A 25,127-nucleotide genomic window follows, 5' to 3' on the forward strand; every position below is an offset into this window, starting at 1 on the left:
GGAAATTATATATACATAATTTTGTACACAGCTGCAACAGGTGACTTCAGAATTAGACTTTAATCCAATTTTATTTGTTTCCTCCATAACAACTTCAATACAATATGCTAACATCCTCGGGCTTTCACTAGAGTGAATAAAAGAAATACAATAGGCTTAGACACCACATTTAAAAGCTTCTCACATAATATTATTTATTTTTCTTTAAAAAATATTGAAAATAAAGTTAAATTTCCTGCAATTTATAAAGGTGGTGATTATCTGTTTTTAAATAAGTAATGTATTTAATTTCTGTAAAGCTAGGAACAGGAATAATTGATAGGGAAATATAATCTCTATATAAAAGTCAACACCTACAAGAATTTTGTCTGATATTTATACTTGGCTTCAGAATTCTGCCCTTTGACAAAGAGGCATTTTCTTTGGTGTAACTGGATAGTTCTCCATTCCATCTTTCCATTTTGCTGTTAGAAACTAACTGGAACAGGTGCGCTGTAAATATCGTAAATCACTTGGAAATACCCTGAAATCTAAAATTTTGCATGACTATGGCATAGGTTGATATGGACTGCAGTCAATTTCAAATGTAGATCCATAGCTGATGCTAACTAGTGGGCAAGCTGGTAATGCAGGTTGCTCCTTTTTCTATGTGCTAAATGCCTAATCTGGGTGCCTTCCACAGATGAGGTGACTTAAACTTTCTAAATTCTTAAGTTATAGCAATGGTAACTGAGAACTGAAGGCCCCAAGGTTTGAAAACTGCAGTAAAATGTGTATATATGCATAATAAAAGTAGATGGTCCCCATCCTTTCAAGCCGGAAAGGAATGTCTCCCTGTTCAACATCACACTTTGTAAGTACAGAATATTAGTCAAGAGCAGAATAATTCATAAAATACTATACTGTAAAATGGTAATTTCAATATAATTTGAACTTGGATGTTTTCTTTGACTTCTTAAAAAACTGTTGGAAAGAGGATTGGTTATGCATGGAAATTCCACAAATATTTTCTAGCATATACTATTGTATATTATGCTTTGCGTTGTTTTATTTTGCTTTATTTGCTTCGACAAGCTTTTTTCCCCCCTTTTCTGTTTAAAGTCACTTGACTGAGTTGGATGGCTATAGAAATTGAATGAATGAATGGATGGATGGATGCATAACTACTCCATTACATATCAATATCTGAAGGCTTGGCCAGCTCAGTTGCGTAGAATTACTGCAGCACTTTTTCTACTTTCTTTAGGCTTTTGCACCAAGATGGTGTTCAGAAGACCTCTCCTGCCAAACAAACAAACAAACAAACAAACAAAAGAATCAGAATTCCAATCACATTGGAATTGTCAGGATGCTTTGTTTTATTTTCTATTTTATTTTCCAACAGATGTGGCCACTGAGGAATTGAGTAGCCATTTATCCTTCAGTGCTTTTTACTCTTTCTTTTCTTCTTTGGGTCTCTTTGAGCTTTGGTGATTCTGCCTAGTTTTTCTTAATTTCCTTATATATAAGGGAGTTCAGTAAATAAACGAAATTTCATTCAAACCCAATATTCCCTCAGAATATTTTACTTTTATTTTTACTCAAGGTATTATTTCTCTTTTCTCTCTGTATGAAAGGCAGACTATAGGTTTTTGAATAATTTCTTCCACAAACCTCAAATACTACATACTGACAAAACGCTACTGAGCATATCCCCTTGTATACAGGTACTCCTTGACCTATGACCACAATGGAGCCCAAAATTTATGTTGCTAGGTGAGACATTTGTTAAGTGAATTTTGCCCCATTTTATTATCTTTGTTGCTACAGCTGTTAAGTGGATCACTATAGTTGTTGAGTTAATAACGTTGTTATGTGAATCTGGCTTCTCCATTGACTTTTCTGGTGAGAAGTGTCTGAATTTTGATAACCATGCAGATGCTGCAACAGTCGGCATAAGTCTGAAAAATGGTCATAAGCAGTAGTGGGATTTAGCTGGTTCGCACCACTTTGGCAGAACCAGTAGCTAATTTTTTTTGTTGCCCAGGCCCAGAATAGACTTCCGGAAGCTGCATCCACACGGAGAACCGGTTGTTCACATATTTGAATCCCACCACTGGTCATAAGTAACCTTTTTCAGTGCCATTGTAACTTTGAATGGTCACTAAATGAACTGTTGTAAATCGAGGACTCCCTATATATGCATTATGATTATACCTAATTTGGTTGATAGAGATTATATATTTTATCTAACAAGATTGCACCTACAGACTAGAATTTACATAGTCCCTGTCTTCTGCAGAAGAGCTGGGCTCACTTTCAGTTTCAGGATTTTGGAATGATGAAATTTTCTTTCCCAGGTACACTTATATATAATGCCACTAGTTATTTTGTCCATCCATTGTCTTCTGATCCCATGGCGTGCTTAGTCAGTCCCAATATTGCCTGTAGTGCTATTTGTCTGATAGACATGGAAACCTGAGCACATAAAATTGTAAATGGTGGTGGATAGATTAAAAATCTCAATATTACCTTTTAAGTTGAAGCATATTCTGCTTCAATGCTGGCACAGTCCTGTTGTTACCATAATTAGATCCCATGTTGTTAATTAAAATGTTTATTTTAATTTTGAATTTCAAATTCAAGAGCTTGGTGGAGTATTTTTAAATAGTATTTGCCATATTATGCATGCAAGACATGTTTTCTTGAATAACCATCTCATTTTGATTTTTTTAATTAGCTATTATACTGATGATTATATTATTTAACTAACAGCATCCTAAACTACAAACTGTTTCAATCAGTACCTTCATTATTATCTATGTTCATTGCTTCGTGTCTAACACAATGCTCAGTAACAAGAATGTATATATTCAAAGCTTAAATATATAGTTAAAGTAGCTATTGTATTGGCATGATATTGTCAATTAAGGCTATATTTATAATTGTGAAAATATGTCCTGCAACTGTGAAATTATCAGTCTGCAATAATCCATGGGTAACAAATTTAAAATAATATTGGTGATTTTAAAATAATTTTGCATAACAATTCTAAAAATTCAAAAAAATTATTAATGCCATAAACATTTATAGTTCTTATTCCAAGAAGGCCTATTAATCTAAGGGCTCTGTCCTTAGTAACTGTAGTAAGTCCTTAGTAAGAACTGATGGAATTGGATGAGCTAATGGTAACCAAAGTCATAATGCAACTTAAGAATTGATCTTGACAAATACAACTTTATTTACATGATTGGTTGCAGGCAAATGGATCTCAAGAAACTAGGGAAGGTTTGGGGAGCCTGTCACTAACTGGATATTTCTACAAGAACTGTACCACGAAGTCTGGTTAATTTGAGTGATAATGGGAATTGTAGCATCTGGAATGGCACTGATTCATTCTTCCCAAGAGCCAAGTTTGAAGAACTCTAATAATTAAATAAGATATAACGCCTGAATGATGAGAATCCTGATTCATATATCTTCCCCATTTCTGTACTTTAGAGGTGGTATAAAATATTGTATAAAGCTAAAATTGTTTTAAAATAATGGTGCTAAATTGAAATAGAGCGAAAAACCATTCAGAGAATTTTTCCCCCGATAAATGATTTGAATATGGTTCTACAATTTCCATTGATAACAAAAGAAATATAAGTTAAAGGAAGTCATAGATGGGGCAAAATGTACTTCTGAGAGCTAGTTGGTAGGTTTTTTTAAACATTAACAATAAGAGATCACATAAACTTTGTGGATTCATAAATGGAATGCAGCTGAGAGGACAACCATGTATTGAATATTTTGCTGTCTTTTGCCTTCCTATTGAAACTGCCCCTGATTGTTTTGAATCAAACCTTGCATGTTTCTGTTTACCTGTAATAGAATAAGAAAAGTATCTGCTACAATGAATGTGCAGCAAACAGCACATTTGTGGGTTTGCTTTCATGCATCCAACCCATGTACATAACAATTCTGACAGATAGTTGGCAAATAGTATTATTGTATGGGAGGCTCTTATTGCTCCAGAATTATACAGACACATATTATTGACAAAGAAAATAATTCATATCAGAGAAAATAAGTGACATGTAACTGGAGCACCTTTATCAAGACCTGATTTCTGGATATATTACAACTGGTTTTACTTTTATCAGTGTCTTCCCAATTACAATCCTTGGTCTACTTTTTTTTAGTCTAAAAAAGCGCATTGTGGAAGGCTGTCATATAAAAGTAATTTTCCTAATTTTTACATGATGCTTGGACTGACTTGCTGGCTATAAACCAAAGATGAATAGACTTAATGGAATTAGTCCATTTATTGAAAAGTGTATTCTAAAATGCTTTGCACTGCAAATCTGCTTTGAATCTCTTATGCTGTGATTGCATATTTATGAATATGGCCTTAACTGATTCTTTTTTTTCTCATTAATCTTTGGATTTTGCTCAGTATTTGGCATATTTTTAATGTGATGTTTACCTACTCTTTCTATTAACTGCCACAGGTTTACACCCTACGAGTGGTATAACCCCCACCCATGCAACCCTGACTCAGATGTGGTGGAAAACAATTTTACTTTACTTAATAGTTTCTGGTTTGGAGTTGGAGCTCTCATGCAGCAAGGTACAGCGGTTACCCTTCACTCCTGCACATATCCCACAGTTTGATGGAGGGCTGCTGTGCTGGTAAACTCCACCATTGGTAGCTATAGCAAAAATCCGAGAGCCTAATTTGGAAGGAAAGATATAGTTGCATATGTTTATGTACTGATGATTTAACAATGCACTTGGGGAGAATGAACTTGGAACCCTACTGAAAAGAGCCCTTCGTTTGCAAATATTTGTCGAACTTCTGTTACTTACCAAAACAGAATTAAAACTTCTCTGCAGATATTTAAGATGTTTGTCTCTACTAAATGGATCCAATCTTTGATGCTCACAATTGCAGTTGATTCTAGAAATTGCACAAAAGGCCCATTTGGCTGTGAAATTAATATGATGCCTTTGATACTGTATGGTATTCTCTGGGAGACTTGAAGTAATACATTTGTGCCTGCATATGACATATACATTTATATAAAGTTTATGTTATTGTGAATCCTTTCAATACTGATCACACATTAAGCAAATTACAAGAACAGACAACTTTTTAAAAAGCTTTGCTAGTATAAAACATTGTTATAATCTGGAAAAAATAAGCCATTTTTTCTTGTATTCATCTAGCTATTTTGGCATATGTAGGAAGATACACATACCAAAGTATATTGTACACAGGGTGAGGAAATCTAATTTCATCCATTAGAGTAAGTTCTTTTTCTCATTTGGTGAATAAAGCATGTAAGATTACTTGCTACTGGACAGGTGTATACTTCACAGTACTTTATGTTTATATTTGGTGTTCTTAATAAACTTATTTTTTTGGAGTTTACCAACATCCACAACAAACTGTGGGATGTCGTGTCTGCAAGTCACCACTACCTTGGATACATGACAGTCAGCCCCAACCAGACTCTGCTTTCTTTGAAGAAGCATTAAAAAGGAAAAATAAACTCAAAACATTTGTAAACTGCAGCAAATATTTCCATGTACAAACTTGTGGTACGTGTGGACTATAAGGGCAGCATCATTAACATGAAGAATTTGAACAAGAGACGAATGGTTTTAACCTCTGCACCTGTTGGTATGCTCTTTTCTTGTTAACAAAAGCTGCTGAATCATAAAAGCATTGTTTATTAAATTATAAGTTGTGATCATCAGACTTTCTCTTTTCTACAGAGGTTGAGCAAAGTCTGGATCAGGATTGGCTGTCATGTCTGTCAAAACAAATTAAACAGACACTAGAGAGTCTTCAGCAAGTATTGTCATTTATCTGTAACATTTATTTCCCCACCATCCCCTGATTTTTAAAATCAGATCAGTTTTTTCTTTGAACATACAATATAATTAGAGATTAATTAAAATAGAAAACAAAGCAAGTTAAAATCCTCTCCTTACAAGCCTGTATAACCACAGCAAAGTTGTTATTCTAAGCCAGGAAGCTGTTATGACTAATCCCAATTCCCAATTCAAGGATAACATTCTTGAATTCAATGAAGCTTAGACTTCAGTAAATATACCATACTTACTCAAGTCAATATTCAGCATGCAAATTAATCAGTAGAGTTACAAACTCCAATGAATGCAGTCTTGTAAGAATCAATGATGAACCTGTTAAGAATAATAAATAAGTTTATTAGATTCCATAACAAACCATAAAAATCAGACACAGCAATTTTCTGCACATACCACAACTATGCACATACAGGATTGACAAATTTGTTTCATGTATTTAGCAGATAAATTGATGCCAAGTTAGTTGCATGTAGAAAGTATCAATCCTCTTTCCCCATAATATGAATTGGGAAGGATGCTTACATAGCAATGGTAAGGATTAATTATATCTGATCATTCATTTTTCAAAGAAGTCTGCATTCTGCTCAAAATCAGGCATTTATTTATTTTGGATTTAATTAAAACCAGGGAAATATCATTCTCTCAGCCAATGGTATGGTTTCAGCTTCTCTGTGGTTGAAGTGATTGTTCTTGGTATCATCTGATACCTTGTATGGTTGGCTACAAACAGATGTCTAAATTAAATGCATTCTTTCTTTTCACACAAGCAAAGGGCTTTTCTTAATCAAAGGGAATTCAAAATTAGCAAAAAAGAATATAAGAATTTCAGAACTTCCCAGGGTAAAATATTTATCTTGGAACCAGAAATCGTATCATTTTGGCAAGTTGACTATCTTATATCAATACAATTTGCAGCCTTAAACCATACATAACATAAGATTTGATCTGAAATATATAATTTGGAAAATACAATATTCAGTTTACAAATAAAAATATATTGTTTTAGAACAGGGGCCCCCAACCCCCGGTCCGTGAACCAGTACTGGGCCATGGCATGCCAGCAACCAGTCTGCAGAAACAAGGAAAGCCCTATCCAAAGGATGCAGACAGCACACAAAAACACCCCCCCTCCAGTGCAGTCCGTGGAAAAACCTCTCTCCACGGAACCGGTCCCTGATGTCCAAAAGGTTGGGGACCTCTGTTTTAGAAGGTATACTATAGCACCTCAATGCCAAAAAAGTTTGGTAAAAAAATCAGAGCAGTTTACATTTGCATGGTAGTCAGCATATAAACAGTTTGACCACCAGCTGAGGTGTTGTGAAGAGCAGGAAGTTTAATTGCTGGTGCTATTTCTAGCATCACTGGAAATGCAATAACAATTTGAAGGATTTTTGATTCTCTTGATATAAGGGTTGTTCAGGTTCTACAATTGTAATTGACAGATCAGAAATCATGCTCCATATTCAGCTCACAACTCCAGATGCAGCTTGGAGGATGGTGTTTTATCTAAGTTATATGATGCAGGGTAGTTTTCATTCTATGTAACAGAGAAATGAGAAACAAATAAAGGAAAGTTGAACTATTATTTAAAGGTAGCAAGGGCAGCTTCAACAAACTGATTTGCTTATACTCTTCCTAATATCCAATTTTAAAGATATAAATCTGAAAATTTTGCATTGAAATCCAGAGCCCAATTTCTAGTTAAAATTTTGAGTGTAAAAGACTTCCCAAATGATATAAACTCCCCATTTCATGCTTGAATCAGATGTCCTGCACCTAAACAATATTTCAGGCTTGGGGCAGAGTGTCTTGAGTTCGGAACATTTTGCATATTTCTAGTTTGCAGTAATATTAAGTCAGTTTTCACTTTTAACAAAATTTTGTTGTTAATTGCGAAGTCGTGTCCGACCCATCGCGACCCCATGGACAATGTTCCTCCAGGTCTTCCTGTCCTCTACCATCTTCTGGAGTCCATTTAAGCTCACACCTACTGCTTCAGTGACTCCATCCAGCCATCTCATTCTCTGTCGTCCCCTTCTTCTATTGCCCTCAATCTTTCCCAGCATTAGGCCCTTCTCCAGTGAGTCCTTCCTTCTCATTAAGTGGCCAAAGGAAAGATGGGACAATTATGTAAGATTTCACCGGAACATTTTTGGAGATCCCTGAGTAACCCATGACTTATAATAAACTGAACATTTATTGAAAATATTATGTTTTCTGAGAATAAAGAAACAATGAGGTTCTCCCCAAATGTATGTACAAAAGAATTTCTCACTTAATATTATGGGGTTAGAAGAGCAATATGAATACTTAGAACAAACATCAATATTTCCCTGGGGGTGGGGGGAATAGTGCTTCAATAATTAAATAATATGCATTATCTTGATCTACTTTTCTGACCTTGCTATATCTAATGTTGCCTAATTTTTATATATTCAATAAAGGAAAAGTAATATATCCTTACATTATAGGGCAAAATATTGAAAGTTCTTTCATTTTGATCCTGGTCCTATTTATTACACCAATAAAACTTACTACCAAATAAGAATATCCATCATCATAGTTCAGCTGTTTTTCTTCAAAAAGCAATTAAGGGACATGTTAATCATTAAGGGAAAAAAATGACAGTTCTGATCCAAAGACATCTATTTGTTTGTCATCTAGCCCTGCATTCATCTTATGAAAAGTATTTGCTGAGTCTATCATTACTCCACACATCTAAATTATAGCATCAAATCATTTTTGTACCATACTTATAATGTAAGATATTTCTGAAAGTAATATTCCATAGCATGATCTTAAAATTCCTTTCCCTCCTATTGTAATACAATTGTTTTGATGGTGTCACACAGGATCAGAGCTGATGCCAAAAGCTCTTTCCACCAGAATAGTAGGAGGAATATGGTGGTTTTTTACCTTAATCATAATATCATCCTACACTGCTAATTTGGCTGCCTTCTTAACGGTTGAGAGGATGGAATCACCTATTGATTCAGCAGATGATTTAGCAAAACAAACTAGGATAGAATATGGAGCTGTTAGAGATGGATCAACCATGACATTTTTCAAGGTAAGATGCTGTAAAAACTTTTTGTCAGTGAAATATTAAGATCTTTTTATACTGTATCATTATATACTGAATAGTACATTTGGATAATGAGAATAAATTACTCAGGTAAGTCAAACCTGGATATACATATTGGATTTTTGATTGTTGGATCCTTCAGACTAAAAGTGTTTACTCAAAATTATGTTGCTCAGGCCTCAAAGAAAATTCCAATTTTTCCCTTCCCCCTTATAAAGAGGCATGGCCAATATCAATTTGGGATTTAAGCCATAGTTTGAAAAAAAGCCCAACAGAGGTTAAATAAGTTGTCTGCTAAAATATATATACTGTATTAATATGATGTCATATTTAAATTATATTTAGACAACAGTTCTTTAAATTCATTATCTCAATTGATTTTGATATTTCTGGGTTTTCAGAATATTAAATACACTTAGAAATATGCAATCTCACCAAGACTTTTCTCTATATTTATATTTCTCAGGGCCTGAACCTAAAATTTGGAAATTGCATATATTTTGTATTTTTGTATTAAGTAGAAAATTATCTTTCTTACAAGAAAGTCTCACTTAAGAGCGTGTTTCTCGTGATCCCATTAATAAATATTGCTAATAAAGTGTATACTGTAAGCATTTAATATTCTATTTAGTATGGTTTTAGTTTTAGATTGCATGCAAAGATCATTAAATTGGAAATAAGAAAAGATTGTGCTGAACTTTGGAAGACTGCAATCAGCCAGTTCATTGAGGCGGGGAGAAAAGGCTGGGTGAAATCTTTGGGCAAAGTAGTGTTTTATTTAAACATGGAATTAAATGAGATGGATTGGCTTTCTAGAAAAAACAGATTCATATCTGAGTAGAGGATTGATTTTCATGGTCATAAAGCTTCTGGTCAAAAGCAGATTATTTACAGGCTTCCTCTTTGTGGAACTACTCATATGTTATCATTACCTTGTGTAATTTTTTTAGCACAATTGCAGCGATTTGGGGAGCTTGTAAATAGTCTGGCCAGAGATACAGAATCTCATAATAATAAAAAAGGAATCATAATATGAATGTCTTCATATTTTAGATTTTCAGAATTTAACATATCCCTGATAATCCATATTGTGCTTTATTGGGGAAGAGGTTGTCTCTCTGTCTCTCCTAGTTTTTTGCTTCTACTGTATTTGCTTATTTATCAGCAATGCTGTTCAGCATAAAGACTCAATTCTTGCTTTTGTTATTTACTTATCACTACTTATTTAACTATCAAAAGGTTCACTGTATGTTGTTCTCTGTGTATGTGTGCTTTGGTGACTTATATTACCATGTGGTAATATGGTGACAGATATGTTTATTATAATATTCTGCCTGTATAAAAGAGAGTTGATATTTAAGTCAAAATTAATTTGATTAAATACCACAATAAAAGTTAAAGTACAGTAAATTCTACAGTTAAGTGATAATTTAAAGATACATGTAAATGTTCATCACTCCAATAGCAATTCTCTGCCTTGGGATCTTTTTTTATTTGTAAAATAAAGCTATTTCTATTAATAAGTGATTTAAAGATAATGTGAACAGATAGGAATATTCCTTCACATGATATGCTGTAGATGGCACTAGCTTGAAATATATTGTAGGCATCAACATAGGAATGTTGATATTATCCTAGAAGCTTTTCCTATGCATACTTCTCAGTTCACTTTTATTGATTGTTTGAAAATTTGTAGAAAGGAACACATGTTTTTTCCTGTGCTTCATTAACTAACACATAGGTCAGTTTCTAGCAATGAAAAAAAGTTTCTCTTTCATTATTCCAAACCCATATTTCTATTTCTATTTCTTTCTTCCTTCCTTCCTTCCTTCCTTCCTTCCTTCCTTCCTTCCTTCCTTCCTTTCTTAGAAATCCAAAATATCCACATATGAAAAAATGTGGGCATTTATGAGCAGCAGGCAACTGACGGCTCTGGTGAAGAACAATGATATAGGCATCCAACGGGTGCTCACTACTGATTATGCTCTGTTGATGGAATCAACCAGTATAGAATATGTCACTCAGAGAAATTGTAATCTCACCCAGATTGGTGGACTCATTGATTCAAAAGGTTATGGCGTAGGAACTCCCATTGGTAAGAAATGTGATACATATAATAATTGGCAGGTAGCTGATGGTAAGCCCTTTGGAATGCTTCATAATATAAAATGTATTCTATTTAACATGGTGTCAACAAGAGTTTTGCAAGTTAAGAAGCAGGAAAAATTATATTATGACCTATAAATAAATGCAGATAGGTCACACACAGTATTATGCTACCTCCTGACTTGTTTAATTAATTCAATATGAAGAGTTTAAAGCTTCATCATTGCTGCTAATTTTAATTTCTGGTTCTTTAAAATCTTTAAAATATATTTCATTTTTTTACTTTATTTTAAGAAAGTACAGAAGACAAGCAAAATATCAAGGTTCACAGTAACAGTATTAAACTAAACCATAAAACTAAAAATGATTCTTAAAAAAAAAGAAAATTGTGAAAAGGGAAATCAAAATTATATATTGAATTTGTAGCCACTGGTTTATAAGAAATATTATATAATATAATGCAATATTATAAAAATATTTTCATAAAATATCATAAAATCTACATATGCCAAACATCAACATATTGCTTCATCTTTTCAGTAGTAGAAAATAATGACTTTGAAGGACATATAAATCACATATTTCCAAATGCCAAACCCCAATATCTGAAATAATATCACTTTTCCATTTTCTCAATATATTTTTGTATCTCCAAAACAAAAAATGTTTTTAATTTTTTTTAAAAAAAAATTAAAAATAATAAAAGATTGTACAAAGTAAAGTCAGAAATAAAAAAGAAACAGACAACATGCAATAAAAGAAAGAAAAATAGAAAAAGAGGAAAAATATTTAAAGAAATGAGTTTGATCTTCCTCATAAAACAAACAAATTTAGTGATTCTTTACCCCCACTACCCAATAAGGTTACATGCAAATATCTTTTCTTCTTATAATTTTTATAGTAATATCCTTTATTAACCTTTATAATAACTTTTATACTTTTATAACCTTTATAATTTCAAATTAAATTAGACTAGACTAGACTAGAATATTTTTATTGGCCAAGTATGATTGGACACACAAGGAATTTGTCTCCAGTAATACAACCATACTACAAGGGTAAATATCATTAGACATAAGACAGTGCTGTGGTAATTAGGTGTTCAGCAGAGTGATGGTATGAGGCAAAAAATCTGTTTCTATGTCTAATTGTTTTGACATGCAGTGCCCTATAGCAGCATCCTGAGGGGAGGAGTTAAAATAGTTTATGTCCAGGATGTGAGGGGTCTGTAGATATTTTCTCAGCCCTCTTTCTGGTTCGTACAGTATAGAGGTCCTCAATGGAAGGCAGGCTGGTTGCAAGTGTTTTTTATGCAGTACTAACTATCCGTTGAAGTCTGTCCTGTAGCTGTACCAAACCAGACAGTTATAGAAATATAAATGACCAATTCAATAATATCCGTACACATCAACATTTCAGTCATGATGTCAGCAAAAAGTCCTTAAAGAGTTCCCAGAGTTTTACAAAAATAAAATATTTTATTTTAACTTTGGTCAAACAAACCAAGTTGTACTCCCGTCCTTTGCTTCTAACAAGCTTGATATTTAATTTATGTGTTGTTGTATGATTTGAGCTCTCTTTCATTTTTTTCCCATTTCAAAGACTTCTTCGAGGCTTTAGGAAATCTTTTTTGTAAATCCACTAAGGAATCATTATCCAGACGGATAATGACTGTTGGCTTATCATTTGTATTCCCACTTTAACTGCCATCTCTGTGTTATAATCCACATTTTTTAAATTTTCCAATATTTCAACAACTTCTTATACCCTAACATTTTTGCATTAGATGAGGTTTCTTTTAGTTCTTGATCCTATAAATCTTCCAGAACATTCTCTTTCACATTTATCATTTCTTATTTAACATCTTTCGGAAATAAACTCTTAGGCTCCAAGAACCAAGAGGGACATATGGAATCACTTCTCAGCAGTTTCCTTTATTATTCCTTACCTGTAAATGGAAATCTTGCCAACTAAACCAACTACTTGAACACTATAGATATACACTATGAATTGCTAGGGAGAAGCCTTCTTAACTCTCTTTCTCTCAAACTATATAACCTTAGTTGCATCTTTCTTCTCTAAAATGCAGCCCCTCCCTCCTGTGAATCCAGATTACATTCCACCACATCAATTATCCATAGAAGCAGACATCATTGCTGATATTGGAGCTGCTAGTTTCTGTCCCCATACTTCAAATATCTCCTGAAATATTTCAAATGTCATATCATTTTTGGTCATTTTTGCTGACCAAAAACAAAAGACAAGACTCTTTTTTCTTTTATGCCTAAATACTTTAGTGTCCAAAATATGAAATCATAAAATCTCAAATTTGCCTTTATCTCAAATTTCTGTTTTTACTTAAGATAGACTAAATAATTTAGTTCCCACAAAGGTACTATTTATTATATAATTATAATTGGAAATAATTATTTCCAAAATCTTTTAGCAAAAATTCTAAAATTCCAAATTTATCTGATTGCTTAATTTGTTTATAACTTTCTCAAATTAGTCTAACTCAGCTTTTTACCATTTAATTCAAATAATTTAAATTTTTAAACTAATAAGTTTTCTTTTGTTCTAGATGATGGTAAATTCATCATAATTGTCATTTTAAAGATCTCCATTAGCCTTAAAATAGTTAAATAGGTAATTACCGAAAGTGATTAGTAAGTAAGGTTAGTGGACTCAGTGTCCTTAAAAAGGCTCTTCTATGGTTGAGAGCATGATTCTCTCCTTTATCTCCCTGTGCTCAAACTTACAGAAAATGCTTGCCTTGTGAGGAACAGCCATCCAGAGTACCAGTGGATGATCTCCCATCCTCTCCTTAATCAGAGAGGTACTATGGAATGGTCTTTTTTACTGGTATTTTGGTCAAGACTATGAGGTTGTATCTGCTTATTCAAAGATGTACAGTACTAGTTCACCATTCTTCAGCCATAGTCAAATCCTCCAATAGGGAAAATTTGATGTCCTTGCTTTGAATCTGCAGTATGCTGCAGCTGCCAAAAAAGCCAACACAATGCTAGGCTGCATTAACAGAAGGATAGAATCAAGATCACGTGAAGTGTTAATACCACTTTACAATGCATTGGTAAGGCCACACTTGGAATACTGTATCCAGTTTTAGTCATCATGATGTAAAAAAGATGTTGAGAAAGATACAGAGAAGAGCAAAGATGATTAGGGAACTGGAGGCTAAAAGATGATTAGGGGACTGGAGGGGATTAGGGGACTGGAAGCTAAAACATATAAAGAAGGTTGCTGGAATTGGGTATGTCTAGTTTAATGAAGAGAAGGATGAGGGGTGACATGATAGCAGTGTTCCAATATCTCAGGGATTGCCACAAAGAAGAGGAAGCCAAGCTATTCTCCAAAGCATCTGAAGGCAGAACAAGAAGCAATGGATGGAAATTGATCAAGGAGAGGAGCAACCTAGAACTAATCAGTGGAACAACCTGCCTTCAGAAGTTGTGAATGCTCCAACACTGGAAATTTTAAGAAGAGACTGGACAACCATTTGTCTGAAATGGTATAGGGTTTCCTGCCTGAATAGGGAGTTGGTCTAGAAGACCTCAAAGGTCCCTTCCAACTCTATTATTGTCATTGTTATTGAATCTATTTTAGGGGAGTTTAATACAATCTAAATATATATTTTTATTAATCAGTTTTAATCTCAAATCCATCAATAGTATTTAAATTTTCTTAAGAACTTGAAACCATTAGTGGAGATTCCAATTCTGTGGTCCATGTTTGATCTATTCTGGCACTATCCACTTTAAAAATATCCTCAGACTTTTAATAAAGATATGTTGAGAATTTAACTTCTGTCATGAATCTCAGGTGCCTTTGAAATGGCCAAAACATTTGGCCCAAACTGAGCTATTAAAACTTACTTAACCTGGAAATGTTGGCACTGTTGTGAACTACAAAAGATCAAATTCAAATCTTTAAAGTAATAATTACATAGTAATTGATTTAAAGTCACCAACCCAGATTTTGTCAATATATGCATAATCTGTTTGTGAGAAAGCACTTTTTAAACCTGTCCCTCTGGAGAAAAAACAACTAACATTGTTTCTGTAAGATTCTTAGATAAAGATCTAAACATCTAACTCTGGCGCTCTTATGTTTTACTTCTGCATTAAGTACATTTGTAACTGGATTACAAATCTGGTTGGTAAATAAACCAAATGTTATAAGATACCAATAAGACTTTCACTATTCCAAAGGGAAGCAATTTAATATTATTACTACCATACTTATCGAATACTGTAACCCTGAAGTATTTTGCTGCTTGCAGAATCAGTGGTGAGTTGGGTGAATTTATAATCTAAATTAAAAACAAACAAACAATAAACATACCAAGTAAATGTGGGGGGAGGGAGATTGCATCTGTGTGACTCTGTTTTTCACCATGGTCTTCTATAGCCTGACATATTCAATTTTGTTTTACTCCTTCTCCTTTCCTTCAGCCTCTCCTTATAGAGACAAAATCACCATTGCCATTCTCCAGTTACAAGAGGAAGGAAAGTTGCACATGATGAAGGAAAAGTGGTGGCGAGGCAATGGCTGCCCAGAGGAGGACAGTAAAGAAGCTAGTGCCCTCGGAGTGGAAAACATTGGGGGCATTTTCATAGTACTTGCAGCAGGACTAGTTCTTTCTGTATTTGTAGCTATTGGAGAATTTTTTTACAAATCAAGGAAAAATAGTGACATTGAACAGGTAAGACCAGCTGAGTTCAGTCTGGGAGATATCTTCACATAAAAGAATGGGATCCAACCAAGCACACAAAACCCACTTCTACCTTATTATTGAGTTCCAGAAAAGCTGCCTTCTGCTGATTTGGCCTAAAGCATTTTGTCCTAAGAAGATAAGTGAAAAAAGTAATGATTGTGAGCCACTCTGCCCAACAGCAGGCTTTCCCCAGTGATAGGCACAGCCCTATACAATAGGTTCCTGCTAGTGCTATGAGCACTTCTATAAGGCTATAACTGTCAGCAAGGTCAATGTGTCATTGCATCATCATCATTATTAAAACAATAATGTTAATCTCGATAAGACCTTTCTGCTTAGTGCAGTGAAACAAATCCAGAGTTCATGCTTTTTATCTGCAGGAGCATACTGGATAGTAATTAAAAAGAAAAAGAAGTTATAGAATTTCAAGAGTCAAAGTGAGGATATGACTGGGGCATTTTTCAGCCTCCGCTGCTTAAATATTTTTGGCATTATCTGTGTGAGGCAGAGAAAAGGAATGAAACTGTGGTATTTCTACAAAGGATTCCAAGCCTTGCTGTTTAACAAATGACCTTGCTAGGTAAAAAAAGGACACAAGCATCATCCTTACCACTAAACCCCAAACTACTCTTTGTGCAAGCAAAAGTATAATTTAAATAGTTGACACATAGGAATGATGCTCCCAATGAGCAATTTCCTCCAACATTGGAGTTGGAAGAGAGAGAGATCAGGAGACTGGTCTGAAGATGTACAGTCTTCACTTGTTGTCCAAGTGATTGATGCTAGCAGGGTGAGGGATGCAAAGAATGAAGCCTCAACATCTTTGTTTATGGGAATGGCGGAATGGAAAACTAAATCTATTTATGTGAGAGAGAATGCAGGGAGTATATAATATATATAATTTAATAAATAAAGAATATAAAGGGTACTATTATCTATAATAATATGGGTCCCAATGTACACATTTGTATGAAAATGAATTAATGAGTGCAGCCCCCAATCATATAACAACCATGTTTGGCCAAACCATGCTAGAAAATACTATAATTTACAGCAGGGTACATGTTTTTGCAGTATCTCTTTGCAATCCCTAAATCCCATTTGGCTCTTTTTATTATTTTTGAGGTGGAAAAGTTAAGGGGCAAACTGATTACTTTAAAGTTTGCAAAGGCTTAAATATCCCTTAATCCTCCTCTTCCCACCTCCAGGAAAAGGCATTCTGTTCCTGCCTTTTTGAGGATCTGACCATCAGCATGCAAAGCCTGGGGTCGCCCTCAGTTTTTTCCATATAAGTACTTGTTATCATTGCAGTGATCTCTCATTTTTATGCCTACATATTGGGGGTTGGTTTGAATCTCTGCTACAGACTTGTATGAGATACAAGAATGTTATCCTCTTAATAGTCTGGAACAGACAGAAATCAACATTAAAGCAAAACTGATTAAAATATTGTGTGTATGTATCCCTGAGAAAATGGATTGATTCTTGCCAGACAATAAAATAATAAAAAAGTAAAAAATTCAAATTCTTTTCTTCAATGAAGTTTTAATAAAAGATATGAGAAATATGAAGGTAATTGCTATACAAGTTGGTAAAGTTTAATTTAATATAATACAGTAAAATCTGCATATGTATCCTAGAGGATTTATATATTATTACATATGTTTCACAAATTTCATTTTCCATAAGAATATTGTCTTATGTTTTGATATCATTCTGTTTAAAATTTTGTTACATTGGTTAATATTCTTTTTTTTTCTTTCATCTTTTCCTTTCTGCATGCAACAAGGCCTTTTGTTTCTTTTATGGACAACAGTGTAAACAAACTCATCCATCCAACTCCACTTCTGGGACTACCTTGTCTACAGAGTTAGACTGTGGCAAATTAATTCGGGAAGAAAAAGGGATTCGAAAACAACCCTCAATTCATACTGTATAGTTACCATAAAGGAAAGGTGTGTTTAGCTAAGAGCAAATTCTGTCAACAACATACATTAAGGGGGAAAAACTCTGAGGTCAAAATAACATTTCTTCATGTACCCAAGGATTTTTGGGTTGGTATTTCCAATAGAAGCCTAGCATGTGGAATAGCGTAGGAAGAAGAGAAAAAACAGTTAATCCTTCAGCCTATTTGAGAAAATGTAGGTAAATGTCTTACATACTCCATACTGTAGTAGAACATTATGAATATAGTATGACAATAAGTTGTTTTCTTTTCCAGAATAACAGGCCAATGGTGTTTGCAGGATAGGGATAAGGGAACAATTATAAAAAGAAATAAATATAACAGTTGTGACAATGTGATCAATATCCCACCACTCTGTGCACTGATAAAATTAAAATTAAAAATGGTGGGGCTTTGATTGTGCCGCAGCAACTATCATCCTGTACTTCTGTACAGATACGGTAGTTAAGTCTTTCATGGAAATGCCAAATCATTTCTCAAATGGAAAATCTGTACAAAACAATTGTATGTGAGCGTGGATAGCCTAAAACTCTCTGAATTTTAAAAAGCCAATAGAGATCAGATAGAATCCTCATCTGTAATGCAATGCATGGGCACAAGTTCACCTTATCATTTATTTAACCATGTGGAGAGAAATACCAATCTTGTTCCATTGCTCCAGTGGGAATGCTCATTCCTGCTGGCCTTGCAGGACTTAGAACAGTTACAGTTACACATATCTTGCTGCTTGCATCTGTGTTTCCATTGGGACAGTAACTGCTGTGGATTATTTTTGTATGATTCATCTTTTTTTCAGATATGAATGATTTGCCTTCGGTTTACTTTCCAGGTGGAATTAATTAAAATCATACTTTTCCTTTGTAGTAAATGTAAAAATGAGGTGTTAAAACAATATATGTTTATCTTTAGCAATAATGAGTTTTTTTTTTTAATTTTCCAAGCAAGAGCCTACAGAAGCCTGTTAACATTGCAGCCTGTTAATGGTCCCAGGGATATATGCAGTATTGGGGAGGAGGAAAAATCATTGTTATCTAATCCAATATATTATATTAATTATAAGACAAGGAATAACTAAAACAGACTAGATGAATTAAGAATTAATCCTATAACTAAAAAATTCTACAGAGAATCTTATAACCTACTTTATTTTTATACTGTAATCCATTCTTTTGTTCTGCTTCAGTTCATTTTGTCAAAAACCTATTGTTTTTACACTTGTGATAAGGCCTTGCAAACACAGTTTAAGATACACACACACCCCTACAATCTAGCCTAGGATACTATTTTATTGGATCAGGCTTCAATGTGTAAGATCTTTAACAGGATGCCAGAGTGCATCAATAACTTGGTGCTGCCTACAGTTTTCTCTTCTCTGAGCCAGGAGCTCAGCACTTAGAAATTTATGTTCAAAAATCCAAAATCACAGCTGTTGGGAATGTAAGTTTATGATAATACAACTAGTGATTGAGTATGTTGTAGCCAATGTATATGGTTTCTTTTTGTCTATAATGTGTTTCTCAAACTCTGTGTTTAGCAAAAGAACAAAGAACAGGAAGAACAAAAGAAAAGAAAAACATAAAAAGAACAAAATATAAAAAATTTTTAAGAAAAAAGACTTTTCTGGATAGGTTAACATTAAATCAAACTGAATCGGAACAGATAGATTGTGTCTACAATAGCATTTTGCTCAGCTTCTTCATTTTTTAGTAGGACTTTGTTTTAAATGAGGAACTCCCATTTTTCACAGTGAGGGTTATGGCAGAAATGGCAGCACTGTGTTCTTGTGGAAAACAGAAGGACTCTTACGAATTCCAGAGGGTTTTAGCAGAGAGATTTATTGTGCAGGTTCAGAAGCAGTAGCAACAGCAATTCTGAACCCCGAGGGCGGGTTCAGACTTCAGTTTTATACTTTCCCTTTCTCAGGAACAAAGGAATACACATTGTAATACACATTGTAATACATTAGGTTCGTTTCTCACGGGTATACAATGGAGAGAGTTTGCTACATACATTGTATCCAAGTGCAATGCGCATTAGGTTAGTCACATATTACTAACGCAACATTATTCCAGTAATTATGCAGACACATCATTATTCTAGTGATTGTTTATTATTCCACATTAGTGTGAGATTGTGTTGTAGTGGATAGTCTGGAAATCTTTGGCTCACTCACCTTCTAACTCCCAATACTATAGTCTCGTGGCAGGAAATGAGGACAAGTTGATTGTATGAAAGTACACAACATATTTTTTAAATTTATTTTTAAAGTGGAAAGGGATTTATCTTGTGGTGCAAAATGATGGAGGTAGAGCAGAAGTCCTCATTGCCTTGTGACATGATTAGTTGTCAATTGTTGGGAAAGTGCAGTACATTTGCAAAAAAGTAAACATGCCCATTTCAGCAGCACTGTAAATGGGATGCTTAACTTGTAAAATCAACTCAACTTTTGCTTGGTTTTCATTGTGAATTTAAGTGATAGGAAGCCCCAAACATTAATTCAGGGTCATTTTAGGTTAAAAAAAAAACTGCTCAGATATAAAACTGTTTAGATCCTCCTCTTTGTGTGAATTTGAATATAATAACTTAAGGTAATTCAGGTTATAATTAAGTCCTTTGATTTGTTAATATGTTTATATATAAAATAACATTCCAAAAATGATTGCTATTGTTTTAGTCTTCAGATTCAGTCATTTAATTATTTTTTATTCTCTGTGTGCCCTTTTTCCTTTTATCTATGTTGTTATCTTAAGTTATTAAATTATGCCTATTTCTACAATGAGTTTCTGTACTGGTTTCATGCTTAACTATTCTAAATACAACCATTATTCAAGTAAATGAAGATGTATGGTTATAATCTTCTTTTATATTTTTTAAATATTTTCTATAAATAAAAATATGGGCGAAAAATGACCTTTTGGATATTTTATATGTATAACATCAATCTGACCATTAGATCATTAAACTCATTTATTGCATATTTATGTATTCTCCATCAGCCTTCCCAACTTTTGTATCTTCAGATGTATTAGACCACAATTTTCATTTCCCAAGAAAGCACAGCTATTAGAACATTCTAAGCAGCTTAGGTGTTTTTTCTTTTATTGTTGTTTTCTTGTTGTTTTCATTCCCCTGATGTGAATATTTTGAAAGTCCTATATTTTTATCTTATTATGTGTTAAGAATATTGTCTTATTATGTCATGGTAATAGATTTCTGGTCTTTACATTATTTGATAATGTTCTTGGGAGGGTGACCTTATCAAAAACAATAAGGACTTTTTAAAAAAAAAATCCATGCAGGTTTCTACTTTCACAAACATTGACTTCTACACAGAACTTATAACGGGAACATGGAGAAATGCCTTGCTACTCTGACAAGCAGCAATTCTCCAGAGCGTTTTTTTAATTCTATTTTCAGTTGCTAGGAGTTGAATTTGGGACTTATTGCTTGCAAAGCATGTTGAGTTCTACACAGTAAAGGTGTTTTCCTGAAGATAAATATGAGAATTGTCTATTCATACATATACATATACCTGCCTACTTGCTGCCATATGCTGTAAAGGTGCTTTTTTTTTTACTCCAGTCCTCAAAACAGTCATACTGCAGGTGTTTTTGGAACAATAAAACTCATTTTCAATAAAACAGATGGACGAGAGGAAAAACAAATTTTCTGTTGGCAGTGAACAACCTTGTCATTTAGACTGTTTAATTATGACATTTTCACTTCCTTTCCTATTGTGTGTGTGTGTGTGTTTTCTGAGGTTCTCGCGGGTGTTTGTATGTAGGTCTTTGGTTATTCGGGTTTTCTCCTATGTAAAATTGGAAGTGTCTTGGCGATGTTTCAACGAAGTCCCATTCGTCATCTTCAGGCTGGTGTCTTCGGCTTCGTGCTTCTAGGAGCAATGTGTGATCATAGCTGTTTCTTTCTTTTAACTGCCAGTGAGGGTATGAACTGATTGGGTGGGAGCTTGGCTGTGTTCTGATTGGGTGGGGGTGTGTTCTGATTGGTTAGGGCAGTGGTTCTCAACCTGTGGGTCGGGACCCCATTTGGGGTCGAAAGACCATTTCACGGGGGTCGCCAAACAAGGCTGTCTGCCATTTTTCCCCCTTTTCTTTGGCCACGCCCCTGGCACCCAGTGATGTATAAGTGGTTGGGGGTCACCACAACATGGGGAACTGTATTATGGGGTCACGGCATTAGAAAGGTTGAGAACCACTGGGTTAGGGGCTTGGCTGTGCTCTGATTGGATGGGGGATTGGCTGTGCTCTGATTGGATGGGGGAGTGTTCTGTTTGGGTGGGGGCTTTGTTGTGCTCAGGTTAGTCTGAGTTGCAGGAGGATGTGTGATGGTGAGTTGCGTTGCTTTTGTTTGGCTTCACATTTGTGGTCATGCCTCATCTTCATGGTGGGTGTCAGTTTGCTTCATGTATGGATTGGAGGGGTTTAAAGTGGCTAATGATGCAGCTGTGGTCTGGCTTCTGGTTTGTAGTCGTGCCTCATCATCGGTGTGGGTTTGGGTTTGCTTTTTGCGTGGATGTGTGGTGGTGACATCCTGTTTTCATGAGTGTGGGTCTGGTGTCATTCTTTGTGTTAGGGACTCGTTTGTCAATAAGGGCAGGTTTCCAAATGACTGGTAGGCGGAGGTATCATCTCGTTTATTCATGTTGTGTGGGCATTTTTCTATCTCGATGGCTTCTCTGATTATTCTGTTATTAAAGTGTTCAGTTTTGGTGATAGTTCTGGTCTTTTTAAAGTCAATTTCATGTCCTGTGGCTTTAAGGTGTTGGACCAGGGAAGAAGTTGGTTCCTCTTTTTTGACTGAGTTCTTGTGTTCTTCAATGCATGCACTTATTCTTCTGTTGGTTTGTCTGATGTATGTGGTGGTGCAAGCGGTGCATGGGATTTCATATACTCCTTGATTTTCTAACTCAATTTTGTCTTTGGGGTTTCTTAGGATGGTGGATATTTTTCTGTTTGTGCAGAATGCTGTCTTGATATTGTGTTTGTGGAGGATCTTGCTGATGCTGTCTGTGGTGCCTTTTATGTATGGGAGGAGGGCTTTGCCGTTTTCTTGTTCTCTGTCTTGGATTTTAGTGGGGGTTTCTTTTTGGATTAGGTTTGTAAACTTATTTCTTTGGAATCCGTTGGATGTTAGTACATTAGTGAGAGTGTGTAGTTCAGTTTTTAGGTGTTGTTCGTCAGCTAAACATTTTGTTCTGGAGATGAAAGTCTTGGCTACGGAGTTGATCTGTGCTGTGTCCCTAGGACACACCATCTACCAGAAGAAAACACACACAAACCGCTATCTGCATGCACTCTCACACCACCACCTAGCACAGATAGCGGTCTGATTGATTACACCTTGGCATTTTGACTGCTATACTGCAGTTCTACTTTTTTTTTTTTGCAAGGCAAAAGAGATTATTAAAAAAAAGTAGAACTGCAGTATAGCAGTCAAAATGTCAAGGTGTAATCAATCAGACCAATTTGTCTGAAAAACTTTCTGTGTGTATGTATGTATGTGTATATATACATACATACATATATACATACATACATACACACACATACATTTTTTGCCTTTGTGGAGCCAGGGTGGGTGTGGCCTGCACGTGACACATCCAGCCCACGGGCCGCCAGTTTGACATCCCTACACTAATTAATCAGGACTCTGATCTTTAAAAAGTGGTGTGGAAAACTAAGGTTTACAGTTTAAAGACTATCACTATAGTTAATATATGGTTTTAATTGTTTACAACTATTCATCTTATTAAGATACAGCTGTATCTCAAAATTGCTCTTTAAAATGAGCAGTGCAACTTGAACTAACTCCTAATTTGTTTATCAAAGAAACAAGAATTTGGCTTGCATTGTATTTTTTAGAATGATACAGATTTAAATGAAGAAAACAAAGCCTTCTTTCCACACTGCTATAATACTGTTGCTTTGGTGTTAAGTACTCTTGATATAGTTAATTTTCTTTTGTTTTTCTAATGGTTGTACTGCTATTTTTTATTTATTCTTATTGGTTTTATTTATTTTTTACTATACATTCTGAGATCTGTTAGGGTGGAAAAAAATTAATTTAGCTATACTGAAAATCATAGCTAAGTCAAGAGCTATTGAAGGCTGAAGAACCAACTGCCTATATTTTCTGGTCCAAAGGTTAGTAATATATAATCAATCTGTAACAATAAACATGATAATCAAATAGTGATCAGGTATCAGAGTTTTCTACAACCCACCAAAATAATGATTTGTACTTAAGAGGAGGTTCTTTTATTGATATCAGTGAACAAATTAATCAGCATTAGATTCATAATTACTTCCACAAGATATGACTGTCACATTTACAGCTAGGTTTAAATTCTATTAAATACACTGTGGAAATCTGTTGTTAACTCCAATAAATTTTTCTCTCCTATCTTTTATTAGTGTCTTTCTTTTAATGCCATAATGGAGGAACTTGGAATTTCACTCAAACATCAGAAGAAATTAAAGAAAAGATCAAGAACTAAAGGGCATACATCTTTCACAAATATCCTTACTTGTCATCAGAGACGGACTCTTAGAAAAGAAACCATGGCTTGAATAAATGCAATTTTCCCTGTAAGAGATATCACAATAAAAGGCAAAAACAAACCTTGATGCCTACTTATGAAAAGACAACTATTTTATAGTCAGATTTTCTTCTTTTTAATCTAGAGGAAATACAACAGATTCAGTCTTCACATATGACTCATAGACTACTAATCACCCCAAAGCATTTCATTCTTACTTTTGGAATAATATCACCTATTTTGCATCCCTTTGCTGTTCCTTATTCTTTGCTGTATGTGCTTTATAAATAAATAAAAAAGATTTTTGGGGACTGGAGTATTAATGTCTTCATATCAGATATCATAAATATTTATCATATAAATATATGAAACTTTCTTCACATATATGTATGTTTACATATCCATCTATCCCCATTAGCAATCATTTTTAATACATTCTAGTGGTATCTTAAATTAGTTCAGTGATTCCAAGACTTGTTTTATTATTATGATTGGTTTCTCAGACACCCAGTTGTTTAGACTTGATTTAGCATTTTTATTCACCTATTGAGACCTTCTCAAGGCTGAGATAGGCTTTAATTATTGTTGTATTATTTATATTTTTAGGGTTTCCCATCCCAGCAGTTTCTGGAGTTTACAAAAATAATAAAAATAGTTAAAAACACAAAACAGAAAATCCAGATTAAAGCAACCTTAACTATACAACAGGAACTCCACAAACCCCAGGCCTTGGCTGAGAGCCAGGTCTTACAAGCTTTCCAGAATCCCGAGAGAGAGGTTGTGGTCTGTATGTCTGGGGGGTTGCTGTCCCAGA

General features: G+C 34.4%; 1 protein-coding gene across 3 annotated transcripts in view; it reads left to right on the forward strand.

Annotated features, from left to right (window-relative positions):
- The window catches only part of GRIK1 (glutamate ionotropic receptor kainate type subunit 1), a 154,621-nt gene extending 129,995 nt beyond the window's left edge, over nt 1-24,626 (forward strand). For 2 of the 3 annotated variants that reach the window (XM_039368872.1, XM_039368876.1), the window contains 5 exons: nt 4,476-4,594; nt 8,715-8,932; nt 10,817-11,042; nt 15,526-15,776; nt 24,189-24,626. In XM_039368872.1, the coding sequence (XP_039224806.1) occupies nt 4,476-4,594; nt 8,715-8,932; nt 10,817-11,042; nt 15,526-15,776; nt 24,189-24,344 (970 nt within the window). In that variant the 3' untranslated portion in view covers nt 24,345-24,626. Of the gene's footprint in view, nt 1-4,475; nt 4,595-8,714; nt 8,933-10,816; nt 11,043-15,525; nt 15,777-17,577; nt 17,744-24,188 lie in introns of all 3 variants that reach the window. The other variant, XM_039368873.1, reaches the window with a different exon arrangement.
- The last annotated feature ends 501 nt before the right edge of the window (nt 24,627-25,127 follow it).

The sequence above is a fragment of the Crotalus tigris genome, unplaced genomic scaffold (genome assembly GCF_016545835.1).
Source record: "Crotalus tigris isolate CLP2741 ecotype Arizona unplaced genomic scaffold, ASM1654583v1 scf7180000020943.996319, whole genome shotgun sequence".
In the NCBI taxonomy this organism is placed as follows: domain Eukaryota; kingdom Metazoa; phylum Chordata; class Lepidosauria; order Squamata; family Viperidae; genus Crotalus; species Crotalus tigris.